At 36.7% G+C, this 19,717-nt stretch overlaps 1 protein-coding gene across 2 annotated transcripts in view; it reads left to right on the top strand.

Annotated features, from left to right (window-relative positions):
• smchd1 (structural maintenance of chromosomes flexible hinge domain containing 1) overlaps positions 1 to 19,717 on the top strand; it is a 72,669-nt gene that overhangs the window by 13,554 nt on the left and 39,398 nt on the right. For both annotated transcript variants that reach the window (XM_084109412.1, XM_084109411.1), the window contains 13 exons: positions 1,929 to 2,112; positions 2,216 to 2,287; positions 2,855 to 2,977; positions 4,696 to 4,809; positions 5,382 to 5,488; positions 6,261 to 6,343; positions 6,521 to 6,628; positions 9,753 to 9,830; positions 10,010 to 10,129; positions 10,715 to 10,859; positions 14,841 to 14,934; positions 19,252 to 19,324; positions 19,407 to 19,546. In XM_084109412.1, the coding sequence (XP_083965538.1) occupies positions 1,929 to 2,112; positions 2,216 to 2,287; positions 2,855 to 2,977; positions 4,696 to 4,809; positions 5,382 to 5,488; positions 6,261 to 6,343; positions 6,521 to 6,628; positions 9,753 to 9,830; positions 10,010 to 10,129; positions 10,715 to 10,859; positions 14,841 to 14,934; positions 19,252 to 19,324; positions 19,407 to 19,546 (1,441 nt within the window). The remainder of the gene's footprint in view (positions 1 to 1,928; positions 2,113 to 2,215; positions 2,288 to 2,854; positions 2,978 to 4,695; positions 4,810 to 5,381; positions 5,489 to 6,260; positions 6,344 to 6,520; positions 6,629 to 9,752; positions 9,831 to 10,009; positions 10,130 to 10,714; positions 10,860 to 14,840; positions 14,935 to 19,251; positions 19,325 to 19,406; positions 19,547 to 19,717) is intronic.

Genomic DNA, 19,717 nt, shown 5'->3' with positions numbered 1-19,717 from the left:
TGAGGCATAGCTAGGCAATAAAACAACGCAAAAAACACGTAAGAGAAACGAGTGTTTGTTAGCAAGTCTGTTAACAGCTCTGATAATCGAAAGCTAGCTAGACATATGTGGAAATTATTGGACTGGTCTAATTATCAGCAATGGATGAATGAACAGCATGTAAAAAAATGACATACTACAAGCAAGCGCAACAACATAGAATGCAAACAAGTTTACAAATAAGAGATTTATTTACTGGCCACTTCATGCGTTTTCTCAGATCGGATAGCTATCAGATTTATCAAAACGATTCTGTTTACACCTGGTCACATAAATGTGTTTTTGCGAAACGGATTTAAATCCGATCTTCAATTCTCGCGCTATATGCAGATTTAATGGAGTCCACGTCACCGAAAGCAACAGATATGAGCTGCATTTTATTGATCATCAGCTAAAGTTTCAAAATCAAAGACCGCAATAAGAGAGAGCAGTAACAGCCCTGGTAAGATCATTTCGTTTCTTTACTTTTAATGATGATGATTGTGTGATAAGCGTCTTACTTTCACTTTGATTTGCGATAGTTTGCACGTTGGCTTGATGAATTGATGCTCAGCTTCATCTGCGGTGATGCGTGTTCCAGCGCGTCGTCATATCTGGCAATAACATATAGCCTATAACACGCTCTCACACGTTTATTTTTTATTATTTATTTTTTAGCATTTTTGGGAGGAGTACAATTTGCATATGTGGTTTCAACAACCAGATGCATTTACACTTGTCCAGTTTCGTCTGGAATGCGTCTCAGATCTCCTCCTGAAGTGGTTTGAGCGATCGGATTCAAATCTGTCTTGAATGCGTTTCGGAGAGCATTTAAACCTGGTCTTTTCATGAGAAAACGCATGAAGTGGCCAGGTCTAAACACAACAGCCCCCATGACAAAAACATACGCACGAAAGCCGAAAACAAACGCTGGTTGGCATCTCACGTCCATAGACAGTATATAAACGCTCATGTCCGAATTTGAGGAAGTGGTGGGGGAAGTGACGTATGCCGTGAAGCAGTCGAATTTTGTAGTTCTTTTTGTGCTCTGGTTACTACCCGAACCCCGAAGTTACATAGTGCCAGTAAAAGCGATACAGACCCCGTCAGGCTCTGGCAGACGTGTCATTCAACCTATTGTAAGTCGATGTACCATCACAAGGGTCTTGGAAATATATTATGAAGGTTGAAAAGTTACACGGTGTGGCTTTAAATTCAATGGTCACGTTTTAACTTAAATTTCTGGATTGCTAAATACTTCTTATGGCCGTTTCATAATTTTTGTGTCAGTTTAATCTCTCTCTTTTTGGCCCATTTTACTTGTAGAAAAAAACTTGTACTTTTTCACTTTGGTTTGGAATTGGTCAAATGTGCATGGAAAAATATATATGAAATTAAGGGTCATGTAATAAAAAACGATTTGCCATGACAAGAATAAATTAATTTTTTTATAATATATTCATTAAAATAGAAAAGTTATTTTAAATTGTAATAATATTGCACAATATTACTGTTTTTACTGTGGTTTTGATCAAATAAATGCAGCCTGGGTGAGCATAAGAGATTTATGGATGGAAGGGGCACTTATTGATGGGGCTTTTGGAGTGATTGGGAAATGCTGCTTTACGGTACATTCACACAGGACATGTTCTTATGTTCAAAAACAGTTAGATGGGGTGGAATGTAACAGAGCAGAGCATTTAACTTGAAATGCAAATTCTTTGAACATATAGACCAATAATAAAAATAATAAAAAATAGTGCTTAAGGCAAACAAGAACACGTTCTTTACAGAAATATCTGACATCGAAATGCTAGAAAAAGCTATCAGAAAGATAACAATATTTTGAACAATTTCCTTTTTTATGTTCAATTTCACCTAACATGAATAACAATTTGTATGTGTGTTAGGTTTGAGTGGTGTAAAAGGCCTAAGAAAGCAGGTGCGGTGCCTTTTGAGTGTTATAACCGGATTTCAGGAGCTCTCTTCGCCAACGACCGATTCCAAGTCAGCACCAACAAACTTACCTTTATGGACCTGGAGCTTCAACTCCGTGACAAAGAGACCATTTTTACCAGAGTGAACAATGGCCAGGTACAGAAACACACTCCTGAACTCTGAAAGACACATGGTTTAACACTGCTTGCATGCACATGATTCAAAGCCCAGTATACACATTCTGATCTGTTTTATCCAGGAGCAGCGAGTGAAGATTGAGAGGGAGTTTACTATCTGGTTAAAAGATTGTCATGAGCGCTTTGATAAGCAGGTATGTGTCTGCTAGCGTGAGGGCAAGTATGAAAATGATGCAAAGAAAAAGCAGATGTAACTACTCGATCAGTGCTTTATGTATGGTTCCATTGAACATGCTTAATGTGCTTTTGCATTATAAATATTAAATATTTGGTGAGAAAATCACCCAAATCAAAGGCATTATATTTATTGTGACAGATGAAATCTTTAAATACAAGACATTTAAAAAAGTGGTTTTAGAAGTCATGTTATTTATTATTGTTATTATCATTTGGAACATAAGCCTATGTTCTCAGTAAATACAGATACAATTTTTTTTTTGAAGCTTCCATAGTTGTAACACAAATGAATTATACTCACTTACTCCCTTCATGTATTTAATTTAACTTTAGTAATTATAATAATATTCAGTATGAAAATATAAAATTTAAGCCCAAATACAAGGTTTGTGTCACTGTTTTGTCCTCACATTTAGATGGCAACAATTGATTGTCTCTTTGTGTGTCTGTGTTTTTGTGTCTTTATTTCTGTGTGTGTGTGTGTGTGTGTGTGTGTGTGTGTGTGTGTGTGTGTGTGTGTGCAGGTGATGTTTCAAGGATTTCAGGGTGTGATGACACGTGAGGATGTCCCGAAACGGCTTCAGTCACCCTGGGCTCAATTCAAAGCCATTAAGTGGGACGGCAAGATTTACAAAAAAGGACAATTAGTGAGATCTAGTAGTTTTTACATTTTCACACAGTCATATACAACACCAGTGTAGGGGAGTGACACTTTTAAAAAGTAATATGTTACAATGTTACATTACTCCCTAAAAAGTAAAATTATGTCACGTTAATTTTAGGGCTGGGGTGAAAATATTGATTTCTGTAAATCGATTCTCATTTTGATTATTAAATCCCAAGAATCGATGCGTGAATAAATGTCTTTGGTGATTCCATGTTGTGTGTTAATTTAATTTAAAGTCCCCCTGTGGTGAAAATCACTTTTAAATGTTGTTTAAATGTCTATGTGGTGTTTTTAATATGATTTAAGACAAACCATGTGCAAATTCATAAGTCAACACCATTGCTGAGTGTTTTCTCCTTAAAACTGCAGTGAATCAAAGACAGTCTCAAAAATCACAGTTTGAAATTGCTGGTGTTTCTGACGTAACAAAATACTTTTTAACCAACCAATCACGTCTTGATTGGTTGATTTGGGCTTTAGCATATCATTAACTATGTTACGAAGCAGGCGAGTCGCAAAGGTTATCCCGGTATATTTTTGATATGAAAAATCGGGTAGGCTGCATTTAGCAATATAGTGGGTGAATTATGTATATGATGTTTATTTGAGTGTTATGACGAACTATATACCTTTCTTCACTGACGTTCTGAGTTGTTCAAAGCTTTTCTAAGGATGCTGATTTTTTTTAAGGCAGCTGTCTGACTCTGAGATGGAGAACGGGAACATGGCTTGTGTAACATTAGCAACACATTATTAGCTGTTTGATAACATGGCCAAGTCAAAGGCTAATCATATTAATAACCGGTATGTGTCCGACGCTGTAGAAAGCGATAGATAAAACGCATTAACATTCTGAATCTTCGACTTCTTGTAGACAAGCTTGTGTGAGTGGAGACGGGGCTCATTTGCATATTCATGGATCTGTGTATACTGAATGAAGCAAGTGTGTAGAGTTACATTCAAGTTATTTTAAGGCATGAATACATTTTTTTTTCACAGGATTTTTTTTTTTTAAATATGTAACTGGTGATCAAAGATGAGTTTTAAGGGATAAAATGATTGACCACAGGGGGACTTACATTTTTTTGAGGTGTTTCACAAAGCCAGATTGTTCAGCTTGTGTCATTTCTGTTATGTTTATTCGCTATGAAGTAAAAAAGCTGAATGAACACCCTTTAAGAGTCAGGGCTTGTAAGACATCATAATGTTTATAAGTGTGTAGTTACTATCTTTGGTAACACTTTACAATTAGGTTTCATTAGTTAACAACATTAGTTAACTACTTTAGTTAACATGAACTATCAATGAACACTTCTACGGCATTTCTTAATCTTAGTTAATGTTAATTTCAACTTTTACTGATACATTATTAAAATCAAAAATTGTATGTTAACATTAGTTAATGCGCTGTGTACTAAAATGAACAAACAATGAAGTGCTGTATTTTTATTAACTAACATTAACAAAGATTAATAAAAACTGTAACAAATGTATTGCTCATTATTAGTACATGTTAGTTATAATACATTAACTAATGTTAACAAATGAGACCTTATTATAAAGTGTTACCGCATCTTTAGTAGTGTCAGTAAACAATAAATAACATGAAAATATATGTATTAGTCAGGCCATTTTTTTATTTTTATGAATCAGGTTGTATTTCTAGTGTTCTCAAATGTGTTTCTTTCTCATTTTCAGGTGAAATCAGTGAAAACTCAGCCCATCTTCTATGGCTCTATAGTTCAGTTCTTGCTTCACGGACACGTTGAAGATGATGTGTACGCCACTGGAGGACATGCCCAAATTGCACTGGTGAGGAAGGATATTAATTAATTTATTCACTTTTAGGAAGATTTTGTCCATTCATCCATTCACCCTCATGTCCATCCAAACCTGTATTTTTTCTTTTCTTTCTTGGACCACAAAAGCAGATGTTAGGCAGAATCTCTCATTTGTAAAGGAGAATTGTAACCCCAACATTAACAAAGTACCATTTATTAATCCTCAGGAGTGAATTGAGTAAAAAAAAAAAAAAAAAAATCATAGGCCAATCATTTTGTTTCATCTGTCCAATGGATGTCTCATCCAGAACTTCACTTGCTTGGATCGGTCACAGGAACGTCAAGCAATTCGGAGATGGTCTTGTAAATGGTTGACAGTGCTTTGGTAACCTTCATTCTTAGATCCTGTAATCAGCATTTTAATAATAATTTTTGTAGTTAAAAGAGATCCTAAAATGGCCTAGACAATACTGTATGTATCCGTTGTTTGTACTATGTAATGTTTGTACTATGTGTTTTGTACTTGTAAACAAGCTCAGAACATTTTGGATCTTTTGTGGCTTTTTTTGCTTTTGTACAAGTCTCTGTGATGTGTTTCTGTAGGAACCGAAGGAGTTGTATGATGAGCAAAGAATCATTCCCATCTTTAAGATCGACAGACAGGCCACAGCAGCATTCATTAAGGAACACATTGATAATGAGCTCACAAAGTAAGACTCGCCATTTATTCTGTATTTCACCTTAACAGTAAAGAACAATCAAGGAGGATTGTTGAATAAATTATAATAATAATTTTTTTTTTACCATAAATTATTTGGTATTATTCATAGTTATTAATTATTCATAGTTTTTACTTCTAAAAACAATTAATTGGACAGGTTTTTACAGAAAAATGACATATAATGCAATGTTAAATCATTTTAAAAAAAAATTCCACCACATATGGTAAGGTAACAGGAAACGCTTAACGCTTGAAAAGCGTGGACACCGTTATTTTTGCGGCTGACATTTTTGCATATGTATTTGTAGGAGTTTCCCTTTCAGATGCAAAATTCATGGGAGAGTGTATAAGTAAATCACACAACATGATTTACTAAGGTTTGCGCTAGTCAATTTACTGGTATTTGCACCATTATTTAACGCCCCCAAAAAGCATGTCTTAACCGATTTTGCGCTTGTCATGCTGCGATAGTTGCTGTCAGAGGAATCGCAGAGAACAGAGAGCGTGTGAGAGAAGGGAGAGAATTTCTCCTCTTGTGTTCGTTTATTTGGAATGCTAGAGGAAGACGTTATTTGGACATATCGTTCGCCAAGCCACGTTATTTTTAATTTGCTGCGCCTGTGGTGTTTGTAGATCACCCGCATTTTCAGCGGCTCTGCTTGTTTGCGACCCTACGCTAATTTGCACTGCTCTTGATAGATTGCCCTGTTTAGTAAATCTGGCTCTTTGTTTGTGATTTAATTACTTTTTCTTATCATCAGACTTCCAGACCAGTTGAGGGTTACATGGCCTGAGGGAAACGCTTGGGCTGAGAAAGATGCTCGTCCAGCTGGGACACCCATGGGTAAACAAACTCACACACATACAAACACTTTGCAGTGCTAAACTTACATTATATACTGTAGATTAGCCACAGGTAATAACCTTTACTTCATAAAACTCAAAATATACTCTCACAAGCCCATGCCCTTATCTTTTACCAACAGCACAACGTTTTTAGTATAAATCTGTTCTTGTCCAGGTCCGATTAAAGTGGAGATATTGAACAAAAATGGAGAATCGATGTCTCGACTGCCTGTGGCCGTCAATTCTAAGAAACTGAAAGTTGAACTGAAAGTCATCTGGCACTGTGAGTCACATTTATTATTCTTTATTATTGTTAGGAAACTGCAGGAAAAGTAATAGAATGCCGATATATGATCTCCATCTGCTATTAGTCGGCTGTCCAGCAGGTGGAGCAAGCGCATGTTGACGAAGACTAGAGCAACGGGTAGAGATTCATTCATTCATAAAAATGGATTTACTGAAATGGAGCAAGCAATAAGTATTTCTGATGATTATCAGGGCCTGTATATATGGAAAAGCTGATAAAGACACAAAAGCTGTGTTTACACTTAAAGGTGCTCTAAGCGATGTCACACGTTTTTTAGGCCGAAACATTTTTGTCACATACAGTAAACATCTCCTCACTTCCTGCTAGCTGCCTGTCCCCTGAACACACTGTAAAAAAACGTGGTCTCTGTAGACAGCCCAGTCTCCACAAACAGCAAAAAAACCAAATTGGCCCAGCCTGGACCACGAAACATGACAAACAGTGTTCCAGCCAATAACCGCCAAGAATGATTTGGGGGTGGGGGTTGGGGGGTTAGTGCGCATGCACATGAAGGGGTGTGTGGGGAGTGGAGGAGAGAGAAGCATGAAGAGGGAAGTTAGCTAGAGGAGAGATGTCCTAGACAACGACTAACGTTAGAATTATATTTTCTTGAATTTTGATATGGCCGAAACACGACCAAAGAGACGTTCCGATGAACAAATAGCAAAGAAGAGGGAAAAGGAGAAGGAACGCGCAAAGTCCCAAATTTACATCAGAAAAGCCTGTTTCAGGAAGCACGGAAGGGAGGGGGAGCGGACGGGATGAGGAGGAGGGAGGGTTGAGCTAGCCTCCGTTTTGTTTGACAAAACTTCGAACGTCAACAAGAAGTGACGTCACCCATATCGCTTAGTTAGAGCACCTTTAAGTATTCACAGTTAGTTTTGCCCATGTAAGCAGCTTTCTCTACCGTGAACAAGATTATAATGTTATTCCTCGATGCTGATGTACAGATCAAACGTTAAATCTGAGGTAGACAAATATTTCTCTTGTTTGTTTAGTTTCCTTAACTTGCCCTGCAGTGTCGCTTTAAGGGCATCCCATTTTATGAAAAAACAATCCAGCCTTGAATAAGAATTGTGGGGATGACAGTAAAAAGTTTAATCTCTGCTAATGGGGTGCAGCTCCCTCAAAATATTCACCAGACAGTGATTCGTACAAATATTATGTAAAGTGTACAAGGATTTACAGCCTAGGAACCGAGAGACCTAGGGTGAGGATTTATCCAAATTACCAACCAGTACGCAATTGAAATCACCCCCTAAAAATCCCATACTCTTACGAAGTTGGTTAAACTTTAGGACCACATGTGACAAAATTAGGACAGTCTATATTTGGAGCATATACAGAATCATACACTGCATGCTCGAGAATGAATGGGGTGTTTTTATTAATAAGAATTGCAGTGCCCCTACTATTTGATGTAAAAGGAGAAAAGTAAATTGGTCAGACACAGTCTCTTTTCAACTAATTGTGTTCCGTATTGGACAGATGAGCTACTTGTAATTAAGACAAAGAAAATTCTAACATTTCTCAAAAAAAGAGCGTATATCTATAGCACTATTACAAGACCTATGCCCTTCACATTCCAAGTTACTAATTTAAGAGCATTTTGCATACAAGAAATCAAGATGAAGTCAAATCAAAAGAATAAAAGCATACAAAAAAATACAAGTTGTCAATATTGGATACCAAATACAAACAGAGAAGTAACACAAATAAAACATACAACGAACCTAAAATACAGACCACGAGATTCTAGAGCTTTGCTCACTGCCCCGAACTCACAACGTTTCTGCAACAAGCCAGCTGACAAATCCAAATAGAAACGAAGCTCCGTACCGTTATGAGTAATCATCGTCTTCAGGGCCGCTTTCAGGATTGCTTTTTTGTCAGTGAACCGTAGAAAACGAACTAAAAGAGTAATTTTATACATCTGGACACAGGTCACATGTTAATGCCACTTGTAAACGCAGCCATAGTCTCATAGCGTACCTGCAGAATGCCGCTTAATTGATCACATAAAAGCACATGAATTTTATTTTTTTTAAAGGAGAAGTTCACTTTCAAAAAAACTTTTGCTGATAATTTACTCACCCCCATGTCATCCAAGATGTCCATGTCTTTCTTTCTTCAGTCGCAAAGAAATTAAGGTTTTTGATGAAAACATTCCAGGATTTCCCCCCATGTAATGGATTCTATTGGGACCCAAACGGTAGAAGGTCCAAATGACAGTTTAAGTGCAGCTTCAAAGGGCTTTAAACGATACCAGACGATGAATAAGGGTCTTATCTAGCGAAACGATCGGTCATTTAAAAAATAAATAAAAAAGTTTAAGTTTTATAAGCACAAATGTTCGCCTTGCTCTGTTCTGTGATGCGCGTTCGTGACGTCACGTAATACGCAATTACGTTGAAAAGGTCACGCTTGAAAAATTTCTGTCCTGAAGAAAATGTTCTTTTTGGCTTTTTAATATTAAAACACCCAGGATACGCACACGAATGGGCATTTTAAACGATAAACTGACACAAATACATTTGAAAATGTGTATATGGTCCTCCTTCCGCACATTTGTAAACACGTCAAGCGTGACCTTTTCAACGTAATTGCGTATTACGTGACGTCTTCAACGCGCATCACAGAACAGAGCAAGGCGAGCGTTTGTGCTTATAAAACTTAAACTTTTTTATTTATTTTGGAAATGACCGATCGTTTCGCTAGATAAGACCCTTATTCACCGTCTGGTATCGTTTAAAGCCCTTTGAAGCTGCACTGAAACTGGCATTTGGACCTTCTACCGTTTGGGTCCCAATAGAATCCATTACATGGGGGGAAATCCTGGAATGTTTTCATCAAAAACCTTAATTTCTTTGCGACTGAAGAAAGAAAGACATGGACATCTTGGATGACATGGGGGTGAGTAAATTATCAGCAAAAGTTTTTTTGAAAGTGAACTTCTCCTTTAAGACTGCATCATTATATTTTATATAACTATGTGAATCCAATGAAATGTAAATTGTTGTTATTTTGTATTGTTCATGTAGAATATGCTACTGAAATAAATAAAAAAAAATAATGGGCTTGCATCCTTTTCTTCCTTTAGCTCCTAAAGGAGATGTCGAGACTAACACGTACACTGGTGTGCATTCACCCAAATGGGAATACTGGTTCAAGACCATGGGTAAAAATCAGTGAATCATCACATATGTTCAGTCACATGACTTTTTCCACTCCTCTAAATTTATGACCATGTGCATGTTATTGTATTTTTACTAAGAAAGATTAATAAATATGGCAACAAATGAATTCCTCAGTCAGTTAATATTAGTTGATTCATTAAGGGAGTGTTTTTTCTTCCAGAGAATCTCAGTAAGCTTGGGATGTACACACTGCATCTGCAGACTATTCTGAGTGACAGCCAATCCGAAGAATGGGCTGGAAAAAGACTACCCAATTACACCCTCAATTTCTCGATTAAAGGTAAAACACACATTGGCCCTGTTTATTTATTTTTTGTTGTTAGGAGAAATTTATATAAATTACTTTTTGTTTTTGTTTATCATGATGACTATGAACTGTTGTTTTATGGAAAAAATTTTAATGAAAAAAAAGAAAAGAAAAGTTGTTAATGATGTGATTAACGATTAATGAATTTTCATTTTTGATCATCATTTAAATAGCTAAATTATTAAATATTCTGTTATATGAGTGAAGCATGGTTATTGTCGTTAACTACAACGTAAAATCAAAAAATCATTTTTGTTTCTAGTAATAAAATAAACATGAACTGAAACAAATAAAATGTAAAAAGACTTTTTTCAGTTAGTTATCAAAACATTTCTCATTTTCATTTTAACTTGATGTACTAAAATAACTAAAACTCAAACTGAAGGAAAATTTTATAAAAACTATATAGACATATTTTTTTTGTTAAATATTTTGAATGAAAATACAATAGTATCCAAATTATAATTAAAGTAACACTGGAATGAAGTAAAAATAATAATAATTCCTGTCAGATTCCATGTTTAATCTTTGTCTCTTGTCTCTGTGTTTCTCCAACAGAAGGTGAAGCAGTATCTTTTAAGCTAGGCATCGTTTCTTCTCCTGTCTACGTAGGAGTTCCCTTCAGTATTCCTCTAGACTTTAAGGATGAGTTTGAATATCCCACTCAGCCACCCTGTAACATTAAACCCCAGCTGGAATGTAGGTAGGTCAAAGTAGATACACACGTGCTAGAGTACATACTTTAGAAATGTCCTTGTAACAATGTTCATAGTTCAGGAAAAGAGGAGGCGGGAACCGGCAAATGATCAATGGAACTATAATTCACAAAATAATAGGGGTGTAGCGATACATACTCGCAATACAGAGTTAGTTTTATCCAAGAATCAGCTTATTGTATTTATAAAGTATACTTCACCCAAAAATGTAAATTGTCATCATGTACTTACCCTCATGTAATTTCAAACCTAAATTTTTTTCGTTTATCTTCCAAACACAAGCAAAGGCATTTTTTATGAAATCTAAGAGATTTCTGTTCCTCCATTTTAAGTCAATTCTCCTAAATCTTAAAAGATCTAAAACAAGATCATAAAGGCATCGTAAAAATAATTAATCGAGTGGTCTAATCTAAATCCATGTCTCCTGAAGAGAAGCTATGGGTGTTTCTCAAAACCAAGAATGCAAAGAACGGACTTATGTTCTTGGGGAGAACGCTCTTGCTAGTTGTCTCTTGGAAGAATGAACACACAAGTTGACGAGCACACAGAATGCTGCTGACAGTTTGAGACGATGTGTTCTTGCTGGTATTGCGCAATAATACCCCGCACAGACGCCGTCTGCAGTACCCAAACATAACGAGAATTATTGACGATAACAGCCAGGCTTTATCGCCCAAGCCTACCCTCAGCTCAAGGGATTACTCTACAACTGTACACTACAATGTCAACACAGTTGATTTCTCGCATCAAATGTTCTCAGAAGTGAATTTAGTGATGAAATAGCGTACGAAATTGTAGAAAAACGACTTATTGTATTGACCTGCCTCTCCTTCCTCGAATGCCGAAATGAATGCTGGGATATTTCTGCCGTCAAGTTCACACAAGTTACCAACCGATGCATCCTCTGTAAAATGGGCGTGTCAAGAACACTTCCGGGATTTTTAACCGTTCTTGCCAAAATGCAAACTTGTGTATTGGGAATGGGCCACAAAAGATGACGTTTCACAAGAACACAAGTACAGACAAGAACACAGATTGAGAAAGGCCCTATGGCTTTATATTATGAACAGATTTACAACGCGCATACTGTAATAAACAGATGTTCAAATGCGTGCGTAACGCGCAAAAACAACATGAGAGGGAGTAAATGAAGAGAGAATTGTAATTTTTGGCTGAACTAACCTAGCCTGGGAAAACCCAGACAACTTCCGGCAAATTTAGATTTGCTCTGCAAGTAGCCTGGTATAGCTCATTCAAGCCCATTTCTAATCCGTCGAAATCGCGGCACCAATCAGAAACGTTGAGGCGGGCTTTACACAATGACGATCGCTCTGATTGGTTTTAGGTCAATCCAATTGCGCCCAGATGCATTTGAGCGACGTGCACCAACTTTTAAATCAAATGCATTATTATATTCAAATTGCAAACACATGAGGACAGTCTCCATGAAAGACCCACTGGCAGATGAACGTGCTACAACATTTCTCTCAGAAACGGTAGGAAATTAAATTAGATTTAATAGAGGATTTTAACTGTGACAAGATGATTGACAGGGCAGTTTAAGTGACAGGATGCACGCGACAGATTCGTCCGATAAAGATGACGAAGTAGTATGTCCCAAAGCTTGCCTACTTTTTTGCTAGACATTCAAAAGTAAATACCTTTTCTTCACAAAAAGAGTACATACTTTTATGGCGTAGTGTAACTTAGGCGAATTGGGACGCAGCATATGGCTTTACACGATGACAATCGCTCTGATTGGTTTTAGGTCTATCCAATTGCGCCCAGAGACATTCCGTTGGTGACGCCCCTTTGGAAATGAGTTATTAATGAAGCTTTGCCAGACCATAACTCAGTTACTACTGAGAATGGTCTGGTTTTAACCAGGCTAGAACTAACCATTTACAGTTTGGGAATAGTTAGTTTGACACGCTTTCTTGAGATTAGAGCTGATCATCTGAAGCGAACACGTGCTGGAGCGGAGTGAAAGCAAAATTTAACTCACCACATTGCGTTTTTAGTTTTGGTAGTGTGATGATTCAAAGATTGTAGATTGTTTATTCTTCTCATATAAGTAAGTGCATTAATCTGGGCGGGTGGCTTTTCTGTGTAAAAGATATTCAACAAGTGCCTGCGTTGAAAGCGTAAGTACCGGTACTGCGTTAGAAAAAATTTTCAGAGTTTCAGTAATAGTACTACATTAAACTACTTTATTTAATGTTGAATATAATGTATAATAATGCAATGGGGCAATATTTGTGGATCCTGATAATGCCAAATGTCTGATTTTACCAGGAAAAAAGGGCTTACATTATTTATAGTCTATGAATAGAAGAATTCTTTATTTTCAGGTTCAGAATCATGAATACTTTTATTCTGGTGTCACCATTGTTTTACTGCTTGACCTGTTCTCTTTTAGGTTTCAGCTATCCTAATTCTAATTTCATAATATGGTTCAGTTTTATTGTTCAGTGACACACCTAGTCAATTGTTAATTACATACAGAAGATTCAATTAAATTTTGAATATTGTAAATTCTTTATTAAGTTGTATGTACAACAAAGTTATTGAAAATTATTAATTTCAGTTTCATTTTTTTACATTTTGTTCAAAATATTGTGATATGTATCGAATAGTGAATCCAGTATCGTGATGCTTATAGAATCGTGAGCTGAGTGCATCGATACACCCCTACAAAATAAACAAACAACAAAGCGAAAGTAAAGCGGCGGTTCCGGTCTGGTCCTCTCTCGTCCTTCACTGTTGTCACTCGTCCTTTTATCCTTCCAGAGCTCCTCCATGGGACTCGAGACGCTCATTAGCAGTCGCTCCACCGACCTCGCTCCGCTTTCCCGGCTCTCTGCCCTGCCCTGCTCATTACAGTTCTAACATTGTCTGACCATTGATTTACCCTTTACCAAGCCTTTCCTATTACTCTTCATTGCTTTTTACTGCTATTAACCAATGTAAGTCCACGGGTCATTAAAGTATTAAAAAGTTTTAAAATTTAAAAAAAAAATTTGATTCAAAATCCTGCTGTGTGAAAGTGTTCTGACTGAAAACTACATTGGTGAAGACCTACAGCCAATGAGAGAGCAATACAGGGCAGTGGGATGTTCATGGAGGAGTTATAGACCAGAATATCAGTATTTTAATAGATAAATTTACAATTATATCAAACAGAAACAAAGCACAAACATTTGCTTGACCAGCAGCACATTACAAAATTATTTATTTACCCACAACACACAATCCTTGCTCCCCTCGTCTCCCCAAACATTTCCTCCTGCATAATCTGTTTTTCTTTTTCTCCTTTTTGCTGCAAATCAGCGCACAGACAATTTGGATCGCAATCATTTTTAATGACAATTCAGTCTCGCGTGAGAACTCAAGTCTCACGCACGCGTTATCTTGCGTTATTTCCTTATAACTTCTCGCGTCTGTTTGGTTGTGAAACGTAGTTTGTGGACCTGACAGAAGTTGTCGGCGATTCTTCTTATTGTAAAGCCATGCAGTGTGAAACCTCCTGTCACTGATCCATCGTGCAGTGAGCACACACCAGAAACTGAATGTTACCCCAGATGGTCGTGCATTGTGAAAAGAACTGTGACCCGACTACTTTGAAAATCGTGCAGTGTGAACTCGGCATTAGGAGAAGTCACACTGCAGGACTGTGAGTCAAATCTTCTGACACTGCCAGAATTTCGTCAGAGATAAAAATTTGATCGCAGCGGTCAGTAATCGGCTGTCTGTGAACATGTCAAACTAACGTTCAAAAACTTTAGATTTTAGGACCAGAGGATTCTTTTAGGATTTGCTAAATTTGTCTCAGACGTCCAAATTGCGGCAAAAATCGCACAGTGTGCACCCGGCTTAAATGTGTTTGTAGGTGGCTACAGATAATTTTCTATCTTGAAATTGACATTTCCCTGTGTTTTTCTGATGATAAAATTTCTCTTTCTCTTTAGTTCACTAAAGTTGAGTTATGAAGGGATCGCATTCGGGACCACTTCTGTCATAAAAAATGTGAGGGTCATGGGAAAGATCAGTCGTCAAAGCAAGGTAAAGCAGTGTTTTACATAATTTTATCATTCTGGGCAAAGTATTTTACTGGGCAAATTTTATCATTCTAGGCAACTCTGTTAGAGATTCACGACCAATTCGGCATTGAAACATTTACTCAACCAATATTATCTGTTTGTATGAAGTGTTTTAGTTAAAGTGAGTTTGCTAATTTTAGCCTGCATTGTAACATTTGCAATGTTGGTAGTATATGTAAATGAACAATATTTACTCTTTCTTTGTGTTACCTGGACAGAGAAATTCAAGTTTAAGTGCATAGGTGCACGCATAGGTGGTCGACGCATGACGTCGTTCTGGCAGCTTGGTTTCAATAAATACTGTTGTATTAACTAGGAAGTTTTAAGTTTTGAAACTTACAGGATATTTTTTCTCAGAGAGTAGCCCTTCTCTGAGTCCAGAAAGATCAGTTCCAGCTTAATATTAGGCTGCTGTCTCTGTCAAGTAAGCCATAAGTGACTGTGTGTATGAGGATCCTTGCCAAGACGTGACATTTTGACGTCATTTTGCATTTGTCCATTCAAGGACAAATAGTTGAGAAAGAGAACAGAATTTGGTGTTTGCGTGCTGTCTGTGCTGCTCTCTTTGTGTGCACAGAAAGCAGCGTACGAGTTCAGAATTGAGTTCTCTATCGTGTCTTCATGTGCTCAAATGTTTTAAAATTGCTTGAATGTTTAAACTGACAGGACCTAAAACACGTGCAAATGATCAAATTAATCAAGCATAGTCAATGTGTATATAGCCATTTATGTTAAGTTATTCTACTATTGTTTCATGTAATTGACTGTGTGTTTGAAGAGGCTTGTAAGAGAAAGGAATGTCCTCAATCTGCTAATAAATAGGTTGAGGCCTAAACAGACTAAAAAGTAGTGGCATGTATGAAATGTACTGGTGCGCCTTGGGGGAGAGCTTATGGAAAACCATATGAAAGAGAAGACAGACTCTATACTGTAATTGCTCTGCAGACCAAGTTGGCTTTGTATGTTTGATAATGAAATCTGTCCTCTGGCATCAAATCCGCAGCAGACGCCACAACAAAAGAAGGTATCTATGTTTGTTAATCAAGAGGAAAGGGGTCAATCTACTGTTATTACTGTTAAGTCTCAAGAATGGTCAAGAATGTATTTTATGTACATATATAATGAGCATATTATTGCTAAACAGATGCATGAAGGGGTTTTGGAGAATGAGTGTACATTACTGGTCAAACGTTTCTACAGTAGACTCTTATGTGCACCAAGACTGCATTTATTTGATCAAAAATACAATACTATTTTGAAATGACTACAAATAAAAAAAATAACAATTTTATATTTTTAATATATTTTAAAAGCTGAATTTGTAGCATCCTTACTGCAGTCTTCAGTGCCAGTGGCACATGATCCTTCAGAAATCAGTCTAATGTGCCGTCTAATTTGTTGCTCAAGAAAATGAGCAAAATGAATCAACAAAAATGGTTTTCAATATAGAAAATAATATGAAATGTTTGAGTACTGTACCACTGCTACCACAGGGTTCTTTTAGGCTTTGTACAAGAGACCTTCCATACATTTGACTTGACATAACACCTGAATCTCATCAGTAACAGCATTATATTCAGCAAACGGCTGAAATTCAAACAATGCACATCCCCCATAATGCAATAAATAGATTAAATGTGTACATAAGACAAATTATGTGATAGAAAATGAGTCCCTGTTGAATAGTCTATATATATATATATTATATGTAATAATCATGTGAAAAAGAAAGTACACCCTTTTGAATTCTATGGTTTTACGTATCAGTACATAATAAATTAGGTAAATACAACACATTCAGGGCTCCAGACTAACTTTTCCACTGGTTGCACTGGTGCTACCAACTTTCTCAGTTGGTCGCACCAGCACATGATTTGGTCGCACCAAATTGTTTTTTTTTTACAACATTGAATTAATCAATGCATGCTGATGAATAGTTGTCCTAATCTGCGTACCCTAGTTTTGCACTGATGTAAAAAGACTGACAGTGACACAAGACCTCATGTTGGCAAAATGTTTTAATCTTTTAAATGAAAACCATTAAAAATAACTATCAAAAAAACGCCCCGTATGTTTTTTAATGTTTGATTGTATTTTATTTAGTACTGTCAATCGATTAAAACAATTAATCACACTTAACAATAACATTAAAGTTTTTAATATATTTTTATATTGTAATAATTTCACATCTCCAAATTAATGTAGAAACAACAAAGTATATTTTAAATATTTGATCTATTAGGTAGGAAATATAGCCTACATAAATTGAATAAAGTTATCAAACACCTCTCAGTCTTCACTGTAATTTTCTCTGACTTTTTCTTTGATTTGATTTTTTTACATTAATGTATCACAGAAGCGGGTTTATTAGGCTGCTGTCGCTTTAAGATCTGATGCATTCAATGCGGATCTGGATCTGACAAGCATCCGATGTTGTCACAACTCTTTGCGTTCATTTAACACTTTTTAACTAATTTAATACTGTGCTTACGAGGATACTCGACAAAGTGAACATTTTGGCATACTTTTGTGTGTTTTTGTCCGTTCAAGCGTGAAAGAGAACTCAATGCGGCTGCGCGCTGTCTGAAGCGGCATTCTGTGCGCATGAGTTCTGTGTGTGTGTGTGTATCACACAGAGAGGAGATTTACAGACAGCGCGCCACCAGTACAGATTTAAGTTCTTATTTTTGCGTTTTATCACGCTTGAATTGTTTATTAGCAATTGAATGAATGATAGTGTGATAAAATATTATAGAGCAGCCAATGGATGAAAGAAAAAATCTGATGCTGCATTAATTGCGTTAAATATTTTTAACGCGTTTAACTAAAAAAATGAATCGCATGCGTTAACGTGTTCATTTTTACAGCCCTAATTTTTGCATAATCAAACATAAACATATGTATTTGTTATATTCCTTTGCTCCCTGTCCGCACCTGTGTTCTCGTCATCAGTCGTGTCTGAGGCTGTATGCTGGCTCGTTGGCTTGTAATTCCTGAATTCCTAATTGGCGCGTTTCACCATCCGTGTGCAATGTGCGTGACGTGTACGTTCGTTAATAAATAAACTGCAAGTGTCTTGCGGAAGAACATTGTAGCCGGAGCTACTTCTTTCCGTTAATGTCTATTGCGAGTCACGCACGCACTGGGCAACTCCGCAGCCGAGCCGACCCCGGGATAAAATAGTCAGAATATAAACACTTATTATAGGCGTACCGTAGTGATTCGGGATAAGTCAAAAACACGGTTTGGAAAATGGATTCATGATGTACTCGTTCATTTTGAACATAAGTTACGGACTGCAGCAGCTGCTGAAACAACGGCGTTCTGTTGCGCATGCGTGAATTTAACTGAGTAGTACATGACCATGCACTCGCACAAATGCGACCACATACAATTTTAACTTGCACATTCTCAAAAAATGGTCGCAGTCTGGAACCCTGCAACACATGACATTAAACAGTGTCTTCATTTATTTAACAAAAATAAAGCCAAAATGGAGAAGCCATGTGTGACAAACTAAGTACACCTTATGATTCGATAGCTTGTAGAACCACCTTTAGCAGCAATAACTTGAAGTAATCGTTTTCTATATGACTTCATCTGTCTTTCACTTCGTTGTGGAGAAATTTTGGCCCGCTCTTCTTTACAACATTGCTTCAGTTCAGTTCTTTTTTTTTTGCCGCTTCTATGAGCCCTGCAAGATCTGACCTTGGGGTGAATCTCCCTAGCATTGTGTTAAACAAGAACAAATGTTTCTAACTTGAGGTACATGTAGTCGGACCTACATTAAAAACACTTTTGACAGTATGCAAACCAGCTCTCCTGTGGAAGTTTCACAGTACAAATTCAGCATATTAGTATAATTTCTGAAGGATCAATGAAGACTGAAGAGTTGGAGTAATGATGCTCAAAATACAGCTTGGCATCACAGGAGTAAATTACATGTAAATATGTTAAAATCAAAAACTTCTTTTAAATTGTAATATTTCACAATATTACAGTTTTTTGATCAAATAAATGCAACCTTACGGGACTTCTTTCATTCAAAAATCAATATGGGCTGCATAAAAGAATGTTACACCAGACTATTTCCATTTTAGAACTTTAAAAAATGTTTTTTAGCCTCAAAAGCCAGAGACTGAGAGGGTTTTATCACACAAAGATGATGGACGAGTGTTCGGAAAACCTCTTTAATAACAGTAATTATTTTTGCAGTGACACTATAAGCACAGAACTTGGATTTGCATGTGATATTTGTGTGTTTGTGTGTTTTTAACAGATGTACACAGTGAAGGTGCACATCCCAGGACTGAAGGAGAACAACCAGTCTCTTCAAATTCTTCTGCAACCCGGTATGACCAAAAACACAGAAACAGCAAGAGAAAGAAGACCTGTAAATCAGAATGTAAAATCCAGATGAAATTTATCTTCCAGGCCCGCCGCACACTCTGGTAGTGTTTCCGGATGAAGATGTGCTCTCTGTCGAGAATAGGACTCCAGCAAACTTAAGAGTGGAAGTTCACGATGAGTACCAAAATATCACCACTCATCCTAAACTCGTGGTCCGCTGCCAGGTAGAACTCATGAACAAATATAAAATAAATTATACTATCAAATTAATACAGACTCATGGTAATTATAGCTAAAAATCTACCCTCCAACCCTAAACCTAACCCTAAACATACCCTTTTCATAAAATTTCATTGTTAAAATTCTTTAAAAAACTGAGGAAAACAAACAGGATG

Source organism: Abramis brama (assembly GCF_963993115.1).
Source record: "Abramis brama genome assembly, chromosome: 3".
Taxonomy (NCBI): Eukaryota; Metazoa; Chordata; class Actinopteri; order Cypriniformes; family Leuciscidae; genus Abramis; species Abramis brama.
The sequence above is the reverse complement of the archived record's forward strand: the minus strand, read 5'-3'. Positions and strand labels throughout refer to the sequence as shown.